At 44.3% G+C, this 22,883-nt stretch overlaps 1 protein-coding gene across 2 annotated transcripts in view; it reads right to left on the reverse strand.

Moving 5' to 3' along the window:
• Nucleotides 1-22,883, reverse strand: part of Map2k5 (mitogen-activated protein kinase kinase 5) — a 214,873-nt gene that overhangs the window by 88,917 nt on the left and 103,073 nt on the right. For both annotated transcript variants that reach the window (XM_021172645.1, XM_029481666.2), the window contains 3 exons: nucleotides 11,885-11,958; nucleotides 10,913-10,963; nucleotides 5,659-5,730 (listed from right to left, as the gene is read on the reverse strand). In XM_021172645.1, the coding sequence (XP_021028304.1) occupies nucleotides 5,659-5,730; nucleotides 10,913-10,963; nucleotides 11,885-11,958 (197 nt within the window). The remainder of the gene's footprint in view (nucleotides 1-5,658; nucleotides 5,731-10,912; nucleotides 10,964-11,884; nucleotides 11,959-22,883) is intronic.

The following is a 22,883-nucleotide window of genomic DNA, read 5'->3' on the forward strand; positions in this document are numbered from 1 at the left end:
GAGTCCCTGAGCAGAGCCCCGTGGGCCTGGTGCCTTTCCAAAGGAAGTTTTTGTGTGTTTTGTTTACCTCATTTAAAAAAATTTTTAAATGGTTTATTTATTTGAGATGGATTTATACGGTGTACTCTGGCTAGTCTGGAGCTCCACTGCATAGACTAGAGCAGCTCTGTCTGCCTCCGCCTCCTCAGTGCTATTAAAGGCATATTCTACCATGCTTTACACCCGGATCCACCAAACACCTAGTGTATGTATGCATGAGTGTGTGCGCACGTGGGGGCTACCTTGAGTATATCGGAGGGCCGAGGACAACTCTGAGACCCCTGCACCCTAAGTAGGTTCCAGGGCTTAAACTCAGCTCAGCAGGCTTGCAAAGCAAGGCCTCTACCCACCGGACCATCCCAGCAGTCCCTTGTTTGTTTTGTTTTTTAGAGATGAGGTCTTGCTGTGTACCTGAGGCTGGCCTCAAACTCAAAATCCCCCTGCCTCTACCTCTGGAGTACTGGGATTATAGATGGGTTCTACCACAGTAGGCCCCTGTTCCTTTCTAACATTCATGCCCCACGCTGGGCACAGGTTAGAGAGTGTACTGGCGGATTCCCTCTGAAAGACCATCTTTTGAACATGTGGTTGTTTATCTCCCATTTAGAGATTTATGTTGTGACTCAAATGTGACAAAAAATTAACTAGTGAAAAATCACGTGAGCAGCCTCTCCTCAGCCACTCCCTGCAAGACTAGGTAAGGACTACTGCTTATAAAATTAAGACGCTACCTCAATATGGTTTTGGCACTTCCACCCTAAAGATTATGAAAATCCTTCAGACTCAGTGAAAACAAAGCTCTTGTTTTGACAAGTCAAGCTAATTTTTGCCCAGAGTTTAGTCCTGCAGTGCTGACTAGCAGCACCAGGTGAGCAGTTCTGAAAAACATCACCTGGTCACTGGGGGCAGAAGGCCTGTAAAGGTGGCAAACAAGTCTTGTGGGGTGGGAGGAGCCTTCCCGCTCGCCACAGCTCAGGATCCTCAGTCTTGCTAGTCTCCCATCTCGGTCTTCTTCATTACTCTTAGCATTCCCTTACTGACCTTTGGTGTATCTTAAAGGGAGAAACTCATGTTCATGGGAGTTTTCTTCACCACTACACAGTGAGCTCACACCAACCCATACGCTGAGACCTCCTTTATTTGGCTTCAGAACCCACCCACAGGGGGTGGGAGTGTGTGTCACAAACACTTTAAAGAGCTGTGTGGAAAGCTGTAAGCACACAGCAGAGAAAGGGGGTGAATCCCTAATCATAAGCACTGTCCTCAATGCAGGCTGAATTCAATCTTTGTGCCACTTTGCCAACTCCAGATATTTCATACAGCTGACAACATCTAGAGGAGACCTACTTTATCCCAGGAGCAGAGGGCTGCTGGCCTGAGAGGAGATGGAGGCGGATAAAAGATAGCCTGATATTAAACGTTCTTTGCTTAAGGCACACATGTAGCTGTCTGCAATTCTTTTTATCCACACACTTTAGTGGCATGTAGCATTATCTTTATGAAAGAGTTTGGTGAGAGGTCTTGCTATGACTCCCCATGGGGGACCATGACAGCATATTAGCGGGGAAGGGTCAGCAGGAAGGAGCTACCAAGGATGAACCGTGGAAAGGAGGGTTTACATACAGAATGGGAGGCGGGGTCCTAGGGACCCCAGCAGACACAGAAAACTCCCTGCTTGGTTTCCTATTCTGATGCCCACTTTTTCTTCACCACAGATCCTCTATGTCAATGAACTGATTGGACTAAACCACTGAGAAAGGTGTGCCCCCATCCCGGAGACCTGTGAGACCTTACCCTCCTGCACTGCCATCTGCTCCTCCCTTAAGGGTTTATAGTAGGTCCACTTCAGAGTGGGCGGATTGGCAGCAGAAGGAATCTCCCTTTAGTCCTTTCTTCTCCTGGCAAGCTCACTTGAAGACCAATTCCTCTCAAATGTCAACCCTCTGTCGGCCCCTTGATCCCCATGAGTCCTTCATCTACACCTTTTCTGAGGCCTGTCACTTCAGGGTTCTAGTGTCTTTCTTTTCTTTTCTTTTCTTTTCTTTTCTTTTCTTTTCTTTTCCTTTCTTTTCTTTTTGAGACAGGGTTTCTCTGTGCAGTCCTGGCTGTCCTGGAACTCACTCTGTAGATCAGGCTAGCCTCGAACTCAGAAATCTGTCTGCCTCTGTCTCCCAAGTGCTGGGATTAAAGGCGTGTACCACCACTGCCCAGCTCTAGTGTCTTTCCTTACCTGAGGCAGGATCTTCCTATAACTGCAGCCAATGCTCTGCAAAGCCTACCCATGGCATTTCTACCAGGAAAACTGATAAATGAATGAATGAATGAATGAGTAAATGAATGAATGAAGGCTTCTTTCTTTGGAGTACATGCCAAGAACTATTTTAACAGTGAGAGCAGAGTCAAAGCTCCTTCTAAATACTGACTGTGGTTCAGGATGTATTTTGCCCCTCAGACTTTAAAATGTCACAGCAACACACATTTCTGTCTACTGTGTGCTTGTGTGCACATGAAGCAGTATGTGTGCATGTTCATGTTTATGCAGAAGCAGAGGTCAACCTTGGGTAGCATCCTTTAAGAGGTTTTTAACAGGATTTTTCACTCGGAGCTCGAGCATAATGGTTGGGTAGGCTAGCTGGCCAGTGTACCCCAGGGTTACTTGTCTCTGCCTCCTCAGCACTGGGATTACCAGCATGCTTGGCCAGCTACATTTCTGTGTGGGTGCTGGGGACTGAACACAGGCCCATGTGCCTGTGTGGAAAGTGCTTTACTGACTGAGCTATCTCCCCAGCCCTTTGAGTCCTTATTTTGACCTAAGTGTCGTCCCGTGTCCGCCCCCTCTCCCTGTGGATGGCATTCTCCTCACCCTGACCCTAAGAACAAAGGAGCCTGAGGGTTTCCTGTAGTCTTCACTCGCAAAACACCACAGTGCCTCATCTATAAATGCAAACCCTTCCTCTCCCTTTACCATGAATTTCTTTAAATAAATTTGCTATAAAATGTATGCCAGGTGCTGTACTCTATTCTCTAGTGACTTTTCCTCCACTACTTAAGTTGGTCACATGTCACTTGCTTGCTTAATAGGTCAGAAGCCCTGCAAGGCCAGTGACTGCCATCCCACATTCTCAGATGGCTCTAAGTGTCCTGTCCTCTTGACCACCATAAGCAGACATCACCTTATATCGTGCCTCATGACTCAATCCTTCTCACCCACTATGGACGCAGAGAGCATGGAGGAGCCCAGCCTTCCAGGCTCTCATCCAGCCACAGGCTTCTGGTCTGCATGGTATCACGTGTCTCCTGACACCCACTCATCCCACACTCAAACTTGACTTTTCTCACACAGTTCTCTATGCCCTATTCTCCTCAGGATTGCAAATGCAGGGTCTATTTTCTTCAGTGTCCCAGAGACTATTGACTAGTTTGCCTCCAGGACAAACGAACACATTGACAATCTCCCTCCCTAAGATGTATCGCCTCTTCATTAGGCTTCATGGTGCTGCTGCCTAGAAAGTTACTGATAGATACGTGTTTCAATACATTACATTTATTGGGTATCTACCAATCTCTCTACCTACTTCAAATGATTCTTTTGTTTCCACACCCATACTTCTATGGGCATGCTCCATGGAGCACTGTGACTTGTTAAAAACTGAAGTCAGATCACTTGCTCCCAGGGCAACATCTGAAGCCCTGAGCCTGGCCATTTATGACCTAGTCCCTGGCTATCTCACTGATTTATTTTTTTTCCAGCCTTTTCCTTGATAACTCCACTTTAATTGAGAAGGAGGAACAATCAATTGATATAACTCACTACCTTCTTGAGACTAGCCTGGGCATGCATGCTTTCTTAATAGTACTTCTTCTTCTTCTTTTTTTTTTTTTTTTTTTTTTTTTAAGGATAGTATCATGCAGCCCAGGCTGGCTTTCAACTTCCTATGTATCTGAAGATGACTTTGAACTTCTGATCCTCCTGCCTCCACCTCTGCATGTTGGGATCACAGCAGTATGCCACACTGGCAAGTAAGCCAGGCCTTCATGATGCTATGCAATTACTGTATCAACTGAGCTGCATCCCCAGCCCTCTTAACAATGCTTCTATGCTTCCAACAGGTAAGGGTGTATCTCTGTCCAAGGCACTCAGCTCTCCTGCAGCTGCTGGAAGTTAACAGCAGCAGAACTGTAGAGTGTCAGTTTGTGGCAGGACTCAGACCTCACTACTGCACAGAGAAGGAACATTAGGTGCTGAGCCTAATGGGGGCTGTAGGGTGGCCCAGGATCACCTAGGAAACTAGTACCAATGCTAGCACTACAACCTGGGTCTTCTCTTCCCAGCAGCGGGTTCTGAACCACGTGACCCCTCAACTGTTCTGCACTGTACCAATCATTTATACAACATAACCAACGGGAATGACTTAAAACCCCAAAGGGAAATTCCATATTAGCAACGTTGCCACCCCACAGGTCAGAGTGAGTTCATCCTGAACCAGGCTAATGATAGGACAAGCCCTTTGGATCCTGCTGAGTGCTGGGTCCTGAGCTCCACCCGCCAACTGCAGCCTCTCAGCTGCTGCGCACACAGTACAGCTCCTCTTAGATTACCTTCCAGGGAAAGGCAGAAGAATATGGTTTAATAAACATTGAGCATTTGATTTTGGCACCCTTCCTGCTGTGCAGGTGAGCTGGGTCTAAAGACATTTCCTTTCCAAATACAATGGCATTCATGCGTTACAAAGATCACAGAAAATGTATCTGGCCAAAGAAAAGTGATAGGATTGTGACAGAAACTTGATCTGTGGTGTTATTTAAACATGTTCCTATTTTGTAAAAAATGTTTCTTTGATGGGAACTCATGGAATTGAGAGGCTGTTCTTCAAGCCCCAGTGAGGGCTCAGGTTGTCTAGGAGTGCAATTCCTGCGAGCAAGGTGTCTTTCTAATGCATGTTGTGTCTATTTCTTAGCATGGTGTTCTAATGGGACTGCATCTGGCTCACTGAGGAAAAAAAATCCATTCTAAATACAGCAATAAAGAGTAAAGATATACGAGTTCACCATATACACACGCCCCTGCCACTCCACCCCTACCCACATGCACATGCCATTTATTAGAATAAAGTAGGTTTTTCTTTCTTTAAAAATGAAAGAGACATACAGCATGTATATAACATATATATCCATATGACTATAGCTAAACTTTTAAAACAATCCCCTATGGATATCACACATGCACATTCCAAGGCTGCCATCACCCTGTTCTGTAATGGAATCCTCTTTCAGAGAACTGGGCTCCAGACCATGCAGAAGGTCCACCCAGTGAACACTTTCCACATGTGCATTCTGAGGGACTTGGGTTAAAGTGGTCTTGGGTAGGGTTGGCAAACCTGTGTTTTTAACAAGCACTTCACGTCTGTCTTACACAGGTGATGTATGAGAATCAGTGCTCTAGAATAATTCAGACTCAGTCCAAAAGCCACATGGGATAGCAACATGGAGTCTGCTGAGTCAGACTACATACATGTGCACGGACACTGGAGGTCTGCATTACTCTTTCAGAGGCACCGGGGTTCTTCCCAATAGGGTGTATTAGTAAAGGCTTATCAATGACCACAAACAGCAACATACCTCCATGAAAGAGATTCCTAAGCTCCACACGTCAGAATGGATCCCATACTGCTCTCCTGAAATTCTTTCTGGCTGTAAGAAAGCAGGAGAGAGCTTATTATGAGCTGCTAGAGTTACCCCAGGCAGTGCACACTGAATGTGAGCTCAGCTAACATGGGAGTCACCGACATTTGCATGGTATTTACACACAGCAAAAGAAATTTACATACATACATATATATATTAGAAGCAACAGAGAATCCTGCACACAGCCATAGAAAACCACTGTCACTAATGTTGTAGATGAAGGCTCCAGGGAGTGAGTTTATGTGGGCAGAAACTAAGGTAGCAAATGAGCTAAGACTTGATCCTACTTCTCTCTTCCTTCAATCCAAAGATTTTAATTGGAGATAGACAAATTATGTAAGATTGTATACAATTTAATTGAATTTGGGCACATGGGTCTTGAAAACTATGGCTAAGTTTTATTTTTAGCTTTTCTCTGGAAATCCGACTTTATAGGAGGGTGAAGCACTTGGGCTGGGCAAGGAGCAGTCAGAGCTTGCCTCACTAGAGCCACCTCCTGTCGCTCTTTCATTCCATACAGCTGTGTTTCTTCTGACAGGAATCAAGGTGTCACATATGACTCTGGGCCCTCCCTGTGGTTGTGTAGCAGGTGCCTGCTCCACAAAGCTCTGGCCTGCATAGCCTGCTTACCAGGAACGGTTGATTCCTGGGTGCCTCCTGCTCAGTCCTTCAGGTTACTTACAGAAAGGTTTGCAGTGCACAGGTGAACAAGTGACTTGAAAAACCTTAGTCCCACAAAAGAGCAAGGCTATAGTGCTAATCGTGGTAGGGCTGAGATCCTGACCCATACCGCATTATACAATCCTAGTCAGTTTGACAGGAGTAGAGGCATTCATGTGGAACTGGCCAGCCAGTTACAGGAACAACAGCACAAATGCCATTGTTGCCAACAACAATGCCAGCCAGGCTAGTTACTCGCGAGCTCCAAGTTCAGTGAGATTCTATTATAATAGACAACCAAGGTTGATCTTTGGCCTACACACACTCATAAGCACAGGCACATATGCACACTTTATACAACAACAACAAAAAGAACTTATGGTGCTGCCCATTCTAAAACCCCCCAGACTTGTTAAACAATCAAATGTTGTCTTCCTGCTTCCTCTCTCTGGTTTCTTTCTACTGGATGGCAGTACTCAGGCTGTGGTATTTCTCTAGAATACAGAGAAAACACACATGCAAACACAAGTGGGACTCAGACAAGATGTCTGGGTGGGCTGGAGGATGAGACTACATACATTTGCCCCATCTCTCCGCTGTGCTACTGAAACAAGTATAAACCGAGAGCTGAAACCAAAGACAGAAACTGAATTAAAAGAGGACAATTATGAAGAGTGGCGACATAGAGATGCCAGGTGGCACTGAGAGAGCTCCCTAAGCACAAGGCCTGGCAGCCTCTAGAGGAGAAATCAGTCCTGAAGCACACAGCAAAACAAGATCTCTGGTGGAGGGCAAGCAAATGGGCGCAGCGAGCTCTGGGGCTCACTCTACAGCACACAAGGTAGACCCAGGCTCTGGGGCCCACTCTATAGCACACAAGGTAGACGGCCCAGGGCTGCATAACCCAAAGCCAGGCTTACATCTGCAGCGGTGGCATGCCTGGTCTTTTCTCCTCAACTCCAGTATGGAAGAAGACAAAGTTACGTACTGTACGTACGGCTGACACAAGAGCTATGGTCAAGAGGCCAGCTGGGGTTACATCCTCACCAGACAGCTGTCCACAGTGTAGAAAACTGTAAGAAGGAAAACCCAGCTCTTGTCTAAGGCGCCTGCGTGTGCATAAGTAAAGAGCACACACATGTGTGTGTGCGTAAATGAAGAGCACCCAGAACCAAGTTTAAAAAAAAAAAATTCCTGGCCTGTTTGAACAGACCTAAAAATCTGAATCCACAATCTTCAAGGCAGCATCTTCAAACTGGCACACTTCACTCCCTCCAGCTACTGCCTGTGACTGGGCTGTTAGCCAGGACCCATATTTAGTTAACGAATTCCAGGACTGTGTGTTTACAACACAATACTCCCGGGTATAACTGTCAGGAGCAGGAAGACAGCAAGGTACATCTTTTAACTCTTCTGAAAAGGGAGTTGCTGTTCGGTGGGGCTACCCAGAAAATTACCAAAGCGGGTGAACACGAATCAGGATAGCATGCTATCCACATGTGTACTGCAGGCATGAGAGTTCCCTTTTAGGTGGGCAAGGCCAGATCCCCACAGCACAACGGTCAAGCAGGGTCAGGTGGCCATACTGAAGACCAAACTTCCAGTTCACTAATCCTGCCTCTGCTGTGTCCAATTTGCTACCGGGTATGGTGGTCCCTTTAAGAAAGATGAAATTTTATTCTATGTGTATGTGTGTGTGCGCACCTGAGTTTACGTGTGTGCAGGTGCCCATGGAGACTAGAAGATGTGTCGGAACTGGAATTACAGGTGGGTGTGAGCTACCTGAGGTGAGAGATGCAAAGCGAACCTGGAGCCTCTGCAGGAGCAGTGGGTAGCTTTAATGCCTGAGCCATCTCCCTCAAGTGTCTGGGGACCATACACATCTATTGTCCTCTTTAAAATGTGTGGTCCTACGTCTGTGAGCATCTGCTGTGCTCCACAGTTCCCTCTAGAGCATCTTCGTAAACTGCCTTGTCTAGCTAGTTTTCTGTAACTGCCTGGAAGGTTTGTTGCTGTTCCCTTTAAAATTCGGAGACATTTTCTGGGACCTAAGGCGGACATGCTACTTCAGACAATGCTCTCTGCATGGTGCTCTGTGCCCAGGCAGCTCACTTGGGCAAGGCAAAGCTGTGCTGCCAGCCCTACTCAAAGCCTGTTCTGCTCCTTCGTCCCTCTTGCTTCTCTGCTCAGTTTTGAGGTTCCTTCTGGTTCCAAGATGGGGAGTGGCAGCTTCAAAGTGAGTGTGCCCTCCTCCAGGCAGGAGAGCTGCTAGGGATTTTAGCCTGGAAGGGGAGGAGGAGCCTGACACCCGGCTCTTCTGAGTGCGGTGGTGGTGGTGGTGCTGCTGCTGGCCTTCAGCTCTTGCATATGCACTCTTCTGTCTCAGGATTTCACTCTAAATGTACCCGGGAGTTCCCTGGTCTCTCCTGAGCTTTTTAGTGCTTTCTGGATGCTCTGAAGCCATAGTTTGGTTACATAAAGCCAAAGAGCCCAGCCCTGCTCCCAAGAGACCAGTAGCACAGACAGCAGGTAGGGTCAATGTCACAGTAGAGTCATGGAGGGCTGACCCCATGCTCCTGCACAGGTGGCCTTTGGGAAAGACTTGGCTGGCTAGAGCCTACTAAATTAAGCTCTACCTCTGCCTCTCAGGCGCTGGCTGTTTTCTTCCTTGGCATCTTAGGCTTTCTGCAGCTTCAACTACAAAGTTGATGACTAGAATTCACTCACCCAAGAAACAAAGCAATTTTAGCTTTGCCAACCTGAGCTAACATTTCATAATTTTAATCCTCACACTTTCAATTAACATATGGACGCATCACATTCATCCATAAACAAAGAGGGGGGAAAAGTAATTTCTTTAATGTACACTTGGGAAAGACAACTGTAATCTGGATTTGTAGCTCAGAAGTGATGCAATTTAATTATCAGAGCAATTTAAAGCTACCAGAACATGATGGGCAGTTGAGAAGTTGTTTCATGGACAGCCTTTTTCCTTTCCAATTCTTCCAGAGGCTGACACTCAGCAGGTCTCTGTTACCTACAGGACTCACTGCTCTCATCCACCCTGGGAGAGCCACAGAGGAGACTAAGTTTTAAAAACCAGACACAGTAACTTTCATAGCTGATCTACTTTTTCTGCATTTAATTAGACAGAAAAAATATTAATTTCCTTAAAAAACAACAAAACTTGAAATAAATCATTTTGAAAGAAAGTGAAATGCTTTGTATTGTTCTGAGAATAACAAGCTATACACCCAGGTCCTGCCTATATCAAAGATCTTGTAATAATCATAACAACATATGCACAAAAAATCCTGAGAATAAGGCCCATGGTTCTGGCCTGGCAAGATGGCTCTGCAGGTAAGGACACTAGCCTCCAAGCCTGACATTTGAGGTAAATCCTCAGGACCCACATGGAGACATTTACATCCCCATGGTCCCCTCTGATAAACAAATACATATATGGTACATTTTTTAAAAATCCATGGTTATATGCATGTCAACAGAGGCTCCTTAGCCTAAGATGGATTACTTACATAAATCTAGAGCCATCATGGTAAAACTCAATCCTAAACACTGAAATATAAACCAAGACTCTAGCTGGGCAGTGGTGGTGGTGCACATCTTTATTCCCAGCACTCAGGAGGCTGAGTTTGGGATAGCCTGGACTACAAAGTGAGTTCCAAGACAGTCAGAGCCACATAGAGTAATCCCGTCTCAAACAAAACAAAACAAAACAAAACAAAACAAAACAAAACAAAACAACAAATAAACCAAACTAAACCAAAACCAGACTCTACACGGAAAGGAAGCAAGGGTTGGAGAGTGGGGTCAAAATAAAAACCCAAACCAAATCAGACTCAGAAACTGATACCAGAAAAGTATCCACCTTTTCCCTCTATGCCCAACAGCTCTTGAAAGGGATTGAGAAAACAAACAAACGAAAGATTTCTTATAGCCATACATAATATCTCGTGTTTAAAAAGGTAAGAAAAAGAAATAGAACAGCTATCTTAGGATATCTGCAAGAACTTAATAACTAAGAAAAAAACCACAGAGCTAGCTATACACTGTAGAAAAATCCTAGTGGGAGCCTTGCCATGGGGAGTTCCACAGCCAGTGTCTGGTTACATCAGGAAGTCTACTTGGATCTGGTGACAAGGCATGCTCAAATCCCCAGAACAAACACCCGACGTTTCTGGTCTATATTAGGGTTAATTAAATAAACAGATTGGAAAGTAGCCAATATGCTACCAGGTGCAATTTTTCTGTAGGATTAAACTTCAAAACTCAGCGATTTCACACTTGAACCGACTGGTTAAGGCAACAGAGTGAGAGGAGTCGATAGCTCGAGCACAGAGCCTCTCTTGTTTTCCAAAGATCTAACACTGGAGAGTGACTGGATTGACTTGGTAATTTATGACCTACGAGTCTAAAGCTGTGGAATTAATTTAAGAATTATACATTCCCAAGTACATAAAGATAAAGATGTTGGTTTTAAATGTTATTTTTGCATAAGTTTACTTACTGCCATGTAAGCATTTGTTCCAACATACGTCTTGGCTATAGAATTCACCAGCTATGAGACAAAACGGTCTGTTAGAACAATATAAAGATAATGTGGAAATAAAATGGGCAATTATTCCCCATTTAACCTACAATCAGCGCTCCTATAAATCAACTAAAAATTATGTAAAAGGGAACAAATTCATCCACAAAGGCATTAAAAATGATTAAATCTCTCTTTTCTTTTGGATGCGATTTCCAATTTAAACAAGCACAGCATTATGGTTTATAGCAGATAACCTTAAACAATTCACTTAAGCGTGATGCTCAGCGCTTTAGTGCCCCAAACCCGCCTGAAGTAAAAAGTCAATTTGAAGTAGAATCTGAGCACCCTCATCTTTCAGTCATATAGCTCAAGATGTGGATGGAGCCCCATGCATTGCCAGAATGAGATGAACTAAGGGCACAGGAGGGATAACAGACTTTGACAACTCATAATGCAAAGATGACCTTCGCTTTGGTCTTCGTGTTTGGCTGGGAGGAAAGGTGGCTGAGATTCAAATCAACATCACAGCACGCGCATGGGTCACTATCACTGGGGTCCTCAGGGGAGGCCCAAAATGGAAATTAATTAAAATTGGTGCAGCACATTGTAATGGCCCTCCACCATTGTTGCTCCCAATATTAATTTTTATTGTGGGCCAGTTGGGCTCCCCAGACACGGCTCCCTCGATGTCCTCCCTTTTGTCTGGCCAGAGCGCTTTTGTAGCCAAGCTGCATAGCAATGAAGTTTGCTATTCGTAAGTAGTAATTACAATATCAGCAGTTTTTACTGTCATTAAACAATGAACAATCATATTCTGATGAAGGAAACTGCTCAGAGATTAAAAATGAATAACGCCTGCCGGCCAATGAGTGAACTCACAGTCCCTGTTTGTTTGTAAGCTAGGTGATTTTCAATCCACAGGGCAGGCTGAAGAGAAAAAAGACCTACCTGTGTGCTCACGCCAAAGTCACACAGCTTGACCTGACCGCCTGTGTTTACAAGCATGTTGGAGGGCTTCACATCTAAAAGGGATCAGAAAAGCTCCAGTGACTGACTTCATATTGACGTGGTTTGTTTTTAAAAAGAGCACATGCATACCATGTAAGACTGCAGAAATGGCATCCTAGGCCCCCCAAATTCCAATGACAAATTTATTACAAAGTTTTTTGCTTTTTTATCTGAAAGCAGACCAAAACCTATTCAAATGCAAGTCCACTCAAACCTTGGCTTTCAACAACAGGAAATACATCCATCACCCTGGCCACACACTCTGGAAAGAGCAGCTAGATAAAAAAAAAAAAAAAAGCAACCTTTTACAAAGCATATAAATAAAAGAGGATTAGTTTACATTGTATGTGTAGCTAAATTATGGCTCCCATCTAAGAAGTAGTAAAACTAAAGGGAAGTGGGAACACACACACACACACATACACACACACAACACCAGAAAACCCACCCAGATATCACTGGTCCTAGTGGAGTAAGCAATGTGAAAATGACACATGGTACAATTACCTGTGTTTTAGGTGACAAATAAGACTCAGAAATTGACCTAAAAGCTGTGTGCACACACAAGCATGCACATATCAACCTTCCTTTCATTTCCCTTGCCATCCCCATTATTTTTCTTTCCCCTTTCCGATGTCATTGCTGTTACAGTTAACAAAATAACTGACATAGCTTTGCCAAGGCATCCAGTCAGTAAATAGCACACAGGGCACCTGTGAGCATCATCGGGGACAACAATAAACCTTTTCTGGAATTCAGGGAGGTCACAAAAACCATCCAAGCACAACAAGAGCCACCACTTTTGCTGGAACAAATGTCATGTGCTTTAACATTGGCACGTGCCTCAAAATTTCATCTTGAATAGACAGTAACAGTAGACTAGCTCAGGCAGCTCGTTATATGCATTACCCTTGACTAACCTCAAAGTGACAGCTGTGGTGAAATACCTAAAAAAATAATTCTGCAGATGAATTAATCGTCCTTAATCTTCTAGCCTGCACTAGGGTAGCCCATCAAATTATCTTGCTAAGAGTGTGTATTTAACTCAAATTTGAAGTTCCAACTCCGTAAGTGACAGCTAAGGGGCCCTTAGGATAGTTAGGATATGAGAGGCAGAGAAGAGGGGCTTTCCCACACACTGGCTTAGTCAGCACTGTCTGACATTAGAGGCAAACTCCATGGAGGCAGGAACTTGAGTCTCTTCTGCACTGACTTCTCAGTCCACCATCATGACTTCTTTTGATTTTTTTTTTTTTTTTTTTTTTTTTTTTGCAGCACTGATGGACGCTCTTGCTTGGCACTGAGCGTCAATGCACAGTTTACTAGGTATTTACTACACCAGCGTCCTCACCACAAGAAATAAATTCACGGGGATGGTGTATGCGCCACATGTCTTCATACTTATTTCCTCTACATACAGGATCTTGATTACTGGGTGATGTTTTAAAAATAATATATTATACTTACTACTATAAATGCCGCCCTTTCAAGCAAAACCTTAGAGCACTGTCTGAACAGAGCAGCCTCCTTTCACCAAGTCTGCGGGTTCAGGTGGAGACAGCTGTACGGCAGTCTTTTCCACTAGGCCCAGACTTGCCATGTGACTTTGGACTTGGTTTGTAATATTTTAGCTTCTAGGTCTACAGGGAGATAATAGTTCCTTTGTCAGAATTGAAAAACTATGAGGATTACCTGAGACAGCAGATAAAACACTGCTTTTTAAACTGTCGATGCTATAAATCAAAGTAGAAAATAATTCCAAAGTAGAATCTATAAAACCAACTTGATGCTGAGGAAACGTTCTTGCCAGATCAGTGCACGCTTCCTCCAGGGGCTACACCAGTGTTACACTGCTATAATCTGTGTTCAATACAACAACGGAGCGACTCTTTAAGACCTACGCTAGCACTGCCCATTCCCTGCCCAAACCACTGAGGGCTTTCCCAAATCAACCAGAGACAGAGGGCTGCCTCTCCTTAGCCTCCAAGGCTGGGTGTGAGCTGATGCCACCTCTGTCTCCTACCCTGCGCACTCTGGCTCACCTGCCAGCTCTTCCTCCTCAGTGGATCCTAAGACTAGAATGTTCTGCCTCTCATTTATGCAGGGCTAGTTCCTACACTTTCCTTAAATTCCTGCCTAAATGTTACTGTGTAACACAGGCCTTACAAGCCTAAAGCTCCTTTCTCTCTCCCCTGGTTTAACTCTTTCTTTAAGGTTTAGCATTAGTGACACTCTGTATCTCTATACAGAGAAACCGCCCTTCCTGCCCCTCTGCTCTGGAAAGGAGCCGCACAAGTCACAAGTTGCACTCCCTGTCTGGAGCGGTGTCTGGTAGACGTATAAACATTTGCGAAGGGACAGTGAGTGAAGCGACGGTGAGTGAATGATGCTCCCTGAATGGGCTGGCCTACTCAGCCAGAAGAAGCGTGCATTTAGCCTGAGAAGGTAGTACATCTTTGACTCAGAACATTCTTTAGAATGGGTACATTCCTAACTGATGGTCTTCATTTTGAGACAAATCTACAGTTATTTAAAAATGTCCACACAAGAAATATTTAAGGTTGCTTCCCCATGTAAGAACATGGTAAGAAACATGAGTGAGATGCTGTCTCTATCCTGAGAGTATACCAACAGCAATCCAGGAGCTGCTAATATATCCCAAAACCCACTCAGGAGGCGATCTACAGCTTAAGCATTCTCCCTCATTCCCTTTCCGAACAAACAGTATGATTCTTAGAAACACAGTGAGTCATGCACCTAAGTGGCTCCCAAGCTTGGCTGTGCTTCTAGAACCCAATGCTTCGGGGTTTCATATCAGATAGACAGAGACTCGGTCACTAGAGACTTGAACCTGGATTCAAGCCAACATCAGGAAAAGGCCAAAAGAACATACAATTCTTTGCTTCTGAGTAATCATCCGAAAAGTTAAGATTATACCAAGATTGTGTGGCCCTTGCTGCCCCTTAATTCATTTTTAAACACAAGTTTCACTCAGCCATTTTGCATGTTGTTTGAGAAGTCTGACAAATGTATCTACCAGGTGACCATAGCTGAGAAGGCACATATTTCCATCACCCCTTAATGTCAGCTGTGTTCCCCTGCAGCCCACACTGCCCTGTGTGTGTGTGTGTCTGTGCGTGTGTGTGCACATGGGAACTTTCTGAAGTTGCTTCTATCCCTTTACTATGTGAGTCTTCAGGTGCGGCAGCAAATGCTTTTACCCAGAGCCAGGGTCCTTATCTAAGTTTATCTTATCTACATCACTATTGTCTTGACCTTTCAACACAAGCCAACTCAAACCTTTCTTTCAAAGCAGTGGTTCTCAACCTACCTAATCCTGGACCGTTTTTAATATAATTCCTCATATTGTGGTGACTCTAACAATACAATTCTTTCTATGCTACTTCATAACTATAATTTTGTTACTGTTATGAATAATAATGTAAATATCTGATATGCAGGATGGTCTTAGGTGACCCCTATGAAAGGGTCGTTGGGCTCCCAGTGGGATCATGACTGACATGATATGAACCACTGCTTTAAAGGCACAAGGGTGACCGATTACATTAGGGCTTCAGTTGTTAAACTGAACTAAATTTGAATCCAAATGACAGAATTTGAAGGAGGATATCTTTAAATGTGGGCTAAGAATAGCTCCGCTGATTTCTGTTCTCCTTTAAGCTGTATACGCTATCCACCATACAGCTGAGTTACCACGAAGCCTAGTATATAGTCACTGCCCTTACTACATCAAGTTTTCATATCAAACATGTACATTTTACACCTCTCAGGAAGAGCTCTAGAAATACTGAGATAATTTTGTTTGTTTCCCAAAAGCCACAGACATCTGACTGGGTCTAAAATTATTTTAGAGAAAATGGTTATATCTGTGTTTATTTTAATGTAATGCCAACTTATAGAAAATAAAAGTCATAGAAGGCTCGCTGCTTTTCCTTCAAGTCACCTAGTCATATCATGGTCTGCCTTTTGTAAGCAAAGCACAGGAAAGGCAAGTCATTAAAGTGACTGATTATAAATAGGAACCATCAGGGCAGATGTAAGTCATTTTGGTTTAATCAGGCCATTAATTATTAGGGTTTATCAATTAGTTTTATTGAAGGCAAGGGAGCTTAAATGAATGGTAGGGCATTGATTTTAACTGAGACATCTTCTCAAAGAAAATACAAACAAGGACGCAGAAGCCTGGAATTGCGGGTTCATTTCATACCTTTAAAGAGGCCATGCTTGTATTATTGCCATGTCAAATCTTTTAATGAAAGAGAGAACTAGCTCTAACCCCTAAGCATGAGACATTATTCACTTGTGTTCCCTGCTTTAAAGTCTGATTCTCAAGCAGTCAGTATCATGCTGGAGAAAGTGAGAGGCAGGCCAGTGCACAGTGGCTTGTTTTAATGCCCTGTGTTCTACATCATTTGTTATGCATGGACCTGGAGGAGTCAGGGTAGATTCTGTTGGTCAGTTCTCTCAGGGGAAGCAGGGAGATGCTAAGCAAAGTGGGTGATGGACAGCATCTAAGATCTGCTCATCAGCCCTGCACAGACTGCAGCAAACAAGCCATTACACCGCTGAGCAGAGCTAAGGGCTGCCTCACTGAGTTCTCAGATGCTGGCAACTTCTTGAGAGCAGAAGTATCTGCTATCAACCCAGTCCTGCTGATATCTGATTGTATCTGAATATATTCTCAGGACTGATCTTCCCATATTGACAACGATTGGCATGGGACTTCAGTGATACCGTGCTTAGCACTGCCTGATATAAAGCTAAGTGCTCGATGGATAAATGCAGAGTTTGTGAATGAATGTTCCCAACACTACAATGCACTGTACGTATTTTAAACTTTGTCTGAGGTACTGCAGCAGACCCAAGTGCTAAGTGATATTAACCTTCATTATGTCAACTCCAGCTCAAAGCAAGCTTCTTCAAGAATGGCAGGTCCAGTTCACTGGGGTCACAGAGGAGCCAACAATTATCTAGTCACATCATAATCTGTCATCAAAATATTTCCCCAGTCCCTCAATGAGACTTCCCGACGGGCTGGACTTTTTTTAATGATGATGTCATCAATGTGATCTGCAGGAGTGATGGATGGCTGTCAGCACTTCTGATCAATAATGAAGTGCTTAGACAACTGAAAAAAAAATTACCTGGAACAGGAGGAATAGAAGAATTTACAAATCAGATCTTGGGTCATGTTGAGGACCACAGCAGTCCCCGGGTCTACAGAGGTCTATAACTGAATAGAAACTAAAGAATCTTTCAAAATTAAACATAAGCCATATGGTTATTAAATCAGGTAGTCCTACCTACTCAGACACCTGAGGTAGGAAGATGGCTAGAGCCTAGGAGTTTAAATCCAGCTTGGATAATTGTGAGATCCTGTCTCAGCCCTGCCCCTTGTTAGTGACCATAGAGTATTGTGGCCACAATGCTACCCTATCTTCAACAAAGCATGAAACCCTAGGTAGTGACACTGACTGCACACTGTCCAGTAGTGGCAAACACCAAGTTCTTAAGCTCTGAGGCTGTCTGAATGGCAGTGATTGCAGAGATTTAAAAACAGATACTAATTCCACTCCCTGGCACCTGTTCAACAAGCCAAACAGAACCTTAGAAAGGCGTGCATGTTGCACAGGGTGGCACATGTCTACAATTCTGGCACTTGGAAGGCTACGGTAAGAGGTCAGCCCCAAGTATGCAGCCAGCCTGGGCTACAAAACAAGCGCTGGTGAGAACCTACCTTAAAAATGAAAACCACCAACATAAACAAACAGAAAAGGAAGGAGAAAAGACGTGTACAAATAGCAACAACATTACTCCTAACAATCTCAAACCATACACAATTATGAATGTCCCTCCCTCTATTAGAAAATGAATAGATAAATGATGGTATGCCCATATGGTATATCAATAGTATTCTGCAATAAAAAGGAGTAGATGGCTGACAAATGTTACAACATAGATCAACTAAAAATAATACAGGAACTAGAAAGAATAAGGCACAACAGTTCATGTTATATGACTCTATTTTTGCCCAGAAAAGGTGAATCTATACAGTCGGAAAATACACTAGTGTTTCCTGGGGAGTGGGACTAGGGCTGGGGAAGGGGCAGGGACAGCAGCAGGTGATAGTGAATGGATATGGAGACTTTTCCTTGGTAGAGTGATGGAATACTAGAGACTAAATTATAGCAATACTTGCATATACTATAAATCTATTTAGCTCATATTTGAATCACATCCTTAAAACTGGTGTCTTTCTTGGTATATTAACAATATATCAATAAAGTTATTTAAGGAAAAAAATAGCCTCAAAATCCAAATTATCAGCAGCAGTGCTAATTCCCAGAAAGTCAATTGATAGCTCATAGTTTTGCAGGTACTTTCTAGCCACTGTGGTCTTCCCATTTGTAAAAACGTAGGAGACACTAGTTAGTCTAAAGGTTACTTCCTCTTTAAAGTGGGTATGCACCACACACACACACACACACACACACACACACACACACACACACACACACAAGCCTGGGTGCCCATGATGATTATTTATTTAAAAAAGAACTAATTTTAAAGTGTCATTTTATATATATGAGAGTTCCCCAAATGACCAAGGCTATGCCTACAAAGCATAAAAGAAACTGGTTCAAATATGAAAAGCTCAATCAGGCGAGCATGGCTGCCTCAGTAGCCTCCCCAATTGTTCTGACTGATTTCCAGGATGGTCTGATTTTTTTTTTTCCCTTACACTGAATTGACCAAATTGACTGTGGAAATTGGTATCATGTTGACATGACTCATGTTGCTGCCCATAACTGCCTCACACAGAAACCGGATCTTTACACAGGCGGCATCAATTAACCATTACAGAAGCTGCAGAAACAGCAGTAAGCTGGGGCTTGCTAATCAAGGCTAAGCCTTTCAAAGCCAGAGCTAGCTACAACTCTTCCCAGGGCCTCCTCTGCCAGCTCCACACCCCCACCCCCACCCCCATCAGGGGTCCTAGGGCTCTGCAGAGAAACTAGTGAGATGACTTTCTGGTCAGAGCAGACTCTGTGTATGCTTTTGTCAGAAAAGGAAAGCCACACAAGCGGGCTGCGACTGCGACCTCTCTGTGAGCTGTTTGCCATAGGTGTTGGTGGCAGCACTTGCTGCACCCTTTTTGATCTCCATTGTGTGTTTACAATACTGGCATGCTTGATCTTTCCAGGGTGTGCGTCACTGGGTAACCTTTAAAAGCAGGCATGGAACACTCCTTTTTATTTCCCTCATGTATCTGTGTTCGCGTACACTATCGTGGGGTTCTCTCCTACCACGTGCCTTCCAGGGATGGAACTCAGGCCATTAGGCATGGTGGCAAGGGCTGTCCCCACAGAGCCATCTCATCAGCCTGCAGATATAATTTTTAAGGAAACAGCAGTCAGTTGTATAATGTGCCATACAGTTCTGTCATAAGACCATGTGGGAAGCAGAGCTAAACTTTTCTTTGACGTCCTTCCTCCATAAAGCTCCACTGTCTAATACTAGGATCCAGGGGGGCACATCAAGTAGGTTTCCCCTCTTAGAATGTCCCCCAGCCCGGAGCTGGGGCTCTTCAGCAGTATCCCTTCATTAAGTTTATTGTCTTATGAAAAGATAATACTCAATATATCTCTCTAGTTACTTCTTGGGGACTGCACTCTAATGAGTGAGAACAGCAGGTACAATTAAATACAGTCTGTGGTGACACTGCATTAGAGTCATCTGCACACAACAGGAATGCACATAGGAGAAAACCACACTGCAATATCAAAGCTCCTCTAAGCACTTCATCATAGAATAAAGGGTGGTTATCCAAGCATCCTTGCAAAGGCCCTAAATAAAATTAAGCAGCATAATTAGCTATTGTAAATGGCAGCTACTATCTGCAGCCTCATGATTCAGCTTGGAGGAGACAAAATACATGGCTTTCCCTCCCTTGTCATCAATAGGAGAACTCTGTAGGGTTAATATTAAGGAAACACAGGCCTGGGCCCCTCAATTCTCCTTTTCTTCAAATTTTATTTATTACTGTTTTTATGGTGCTAGGGCTTGAATCCAGGGCCTTGTATGAGCAAGGCAAGTGCTCTACAATTGAGCTAGGTCATCCATCCTCTTTCTCTAATTATTTCACAGGAAGTAAAATATCCTACCTGCAGTCTATACATATCCTCCATGTATGGGGGACACTTACTGTGGAAGAATGGACCCTGGAAATCGATGCTGAGTCTGAGATTCCACTAAATGAAGATCCAGAACTATCAAGAAAAGGATGAAGATGCGGAATGCATAATAAAAGAAGGACAGCATGTGCTGGTGGATCCTTTCAGAGATGTGACACGGTTAAGGTAGGTGACACCTGACACTCGCTGTGTGCTATGTGAGCCATCCTCACTGACATGCGCTCTCTCATTTGAGCTCACTCTAACCCAGAGACTGAAATCATGATTAGCCTCACTTGGCAGATGAGGAAATCAAAGCTCAAATTAATGAAATTACTCTGTCATGATGCCACACCCTGTCACTCTGACGCAACCCTTTGGCCTCAGCGAGCTGCATCTTCCTCGGACGATCCCCGCTTGAGTGCACTAAGTGGCTGGACTCCTGTACCAACAACTGGGTAATTTTGAGAAATTAAGGGGAAACGCAGCCCAGATGTTTTCCTTGAGTGCTTTCCTCTTATTTCTGGCAAGCTGCATTTCTCTCTGAGGAAAGCCGCGCTCTCTCACCTTCTTGCTGCTCTTTGGAAAGAGCAACGGTTTGAACTACTCCACGGTGCTCTGCATATGTGCTCCAGACACACTGCTGTTCCCTCAGAGGGGCACGGGCGACCCCTGATAGGGTCAGAGGTGAATTAAGGGGTCAAAGCGGACTGACCATGCCTGCCTCCTTGGGCACTGAGTGGGTCAGTAAGCCTCTCTGGACATCCATGTCCTCATTGAAAGATAGACACGCAGACACCTTCCTCACAGGCTGTCATGAAGACTGAACAGAATGATACCCACACAAGGTCCATTACAGCAGCCCAGAAGATATGCAGTACCTGACAGCAGTCACTTACTCCTCCAGAAGTAAACACTAGATGTGATTCCCACAGTGCTGCCATCTTCAGCTATGCCCTTGAGGAAGGGTGGGTGTGGAGCCTGCTAATGTCCATTGGACTGGGCAGAATGTGCCCCTGAGGACAAACCTCTTACCTTTTACTATTACTACAAACAATGCAGGGCTGCTTTACAGCGTTAGGGACTGACCTAACTAGGATGACAGGGGAGAAACAACAGACATATGCAGGAAGGCTGGGGTCGGGAAGGCCATGTGCTCTGAATTAATTTAATACAGCTGGATAGAGGTGAGTTTATTGTATACATTTTTTTTTGAACAAGGGGGCAGGGTTAGCTAATGTTGGTAGAAAGTCTATGGGAGCAGTCTCAGGCTCTAAACATCCAGGAGAAGGAAGCTGTGGCTGACAGCTCAACCGTTTGTCAACACTCATACACAGACCAGAGCAAGGCTGTGCTCATGTCAACATTACAGTCATTCAGGATGTCGCTCACTCCTCCCTCAAGACGACTCTGAAGTAAGCCACACTACAGAAATTTCCAGGATAAACACATCCCAGATGACCGGCCTATCCATCTGGGAAATAAGCAAGGGCACATGGCTGCCCTCACGAGGTCCCTAGGGCCACATCTCCCTAGATGGTCCTCTCCCTGTGAGAAGCTTTGAAACTTCAGATTTACCTAGAAGACAAAACTCAGAGGCAGCTGACTGTGTGACTTACTCAGTACCTGTAACGTGGCTGAACAGGCTCCTGTGTATATCAACAGTGCGATCATTTATGAGTCAAGTCACACAACCGTCATGAAACTTACTTTTAATCCCAACCCCCACACCACACAGACAGTCTTAGAAGAAAAGTTACCTGCATTTCCTATATATATTGCTCTGTATATTTCTTAACAAATATTGATATAATCTTCTTAAATGTTGTACTGGCTAGCATAATGTCAGCTTGATATAAGCTTAAATCATCTGAGAAGAGAGAACTTCAATTAAAAATATGTCTTCATAAGATCAGGCCATAGGGCATTTTCATAATTAGTGATTGATGGGAGGGCCCGGTGCCTTGTGGTTAGTGCCACCCCTGGGCTGGTGGTCCTGGGTTCTAGAAGAAAGCAAGCCAAGTAAGCTGTGGGGAGCAAGGCAGTAAGCAGCACCCTCCCATCACCTCTGCACCAGCACCTGCTTCTCGGATCCTATCTTGTTTGAGTTCCTTTCCTGATTTCTTTCAGGGAGGGACCACAATGGGAGAGTGTGAGCCAAATAAACCCTTTCCTCCCCAGGCTGCCTTGGGTTCTGGCATTGTATCATAGCAATAGTAACTCGAACTAAGACAGTGCTCTTTTGAGATAACCACAGACTCACATGTGGTTGGAAGAAACGATAGAGACATACTCTTCTGGCCTCTAAACAGTTTCCTATAACAGCAGCATCTTGTGACACTGTACAGTACGCTATACCTGCCAAGGAGCTGAAGTGAAAACACTCTCACGCTAGAGAACACTCCATGCATGGCCTCCTCACTGTGCCCTCTGTAGCCAACTCCCCACCCTCCCAACTCCTCTTCCTCAGCCCCTGGAAACTACTGACCTGCCTCCCACGTCTCTAACTTTATCAGTCAAGAATATTATATAAAGAGAACTCCATGGCTTCAGAACTTTGTGATTGCCCTTTACACTCTGAATAACTCTCAGCAGATTTATCCAGTTTGTTGACATTCATCACCAGTCCTCCTTCCCACTGCTGAGCAGTATTCTATGGTAGGAGTGCACGAGGCTCATTGAATCATCCTTGTCAGAGGACATGCAGGTTGCTCCCAGTTTTGTGTTAATGTGGAGAAAGCTGT

This window comes from Mus caroli, unplaced genomic scaffold (assembly GCF_978045245.1).
Source record: "Mus caroli unplaced genomic scaffold, Mus_caroli_1 scaffold_11, whole genome shotgun sequence".
In the NCBI taxonomy this organism is placed as follows: Eukaryota; Metazoa; Chordata; class Mammalia; order Rodentia; family Muridae; genus Mus; species Mus caroli.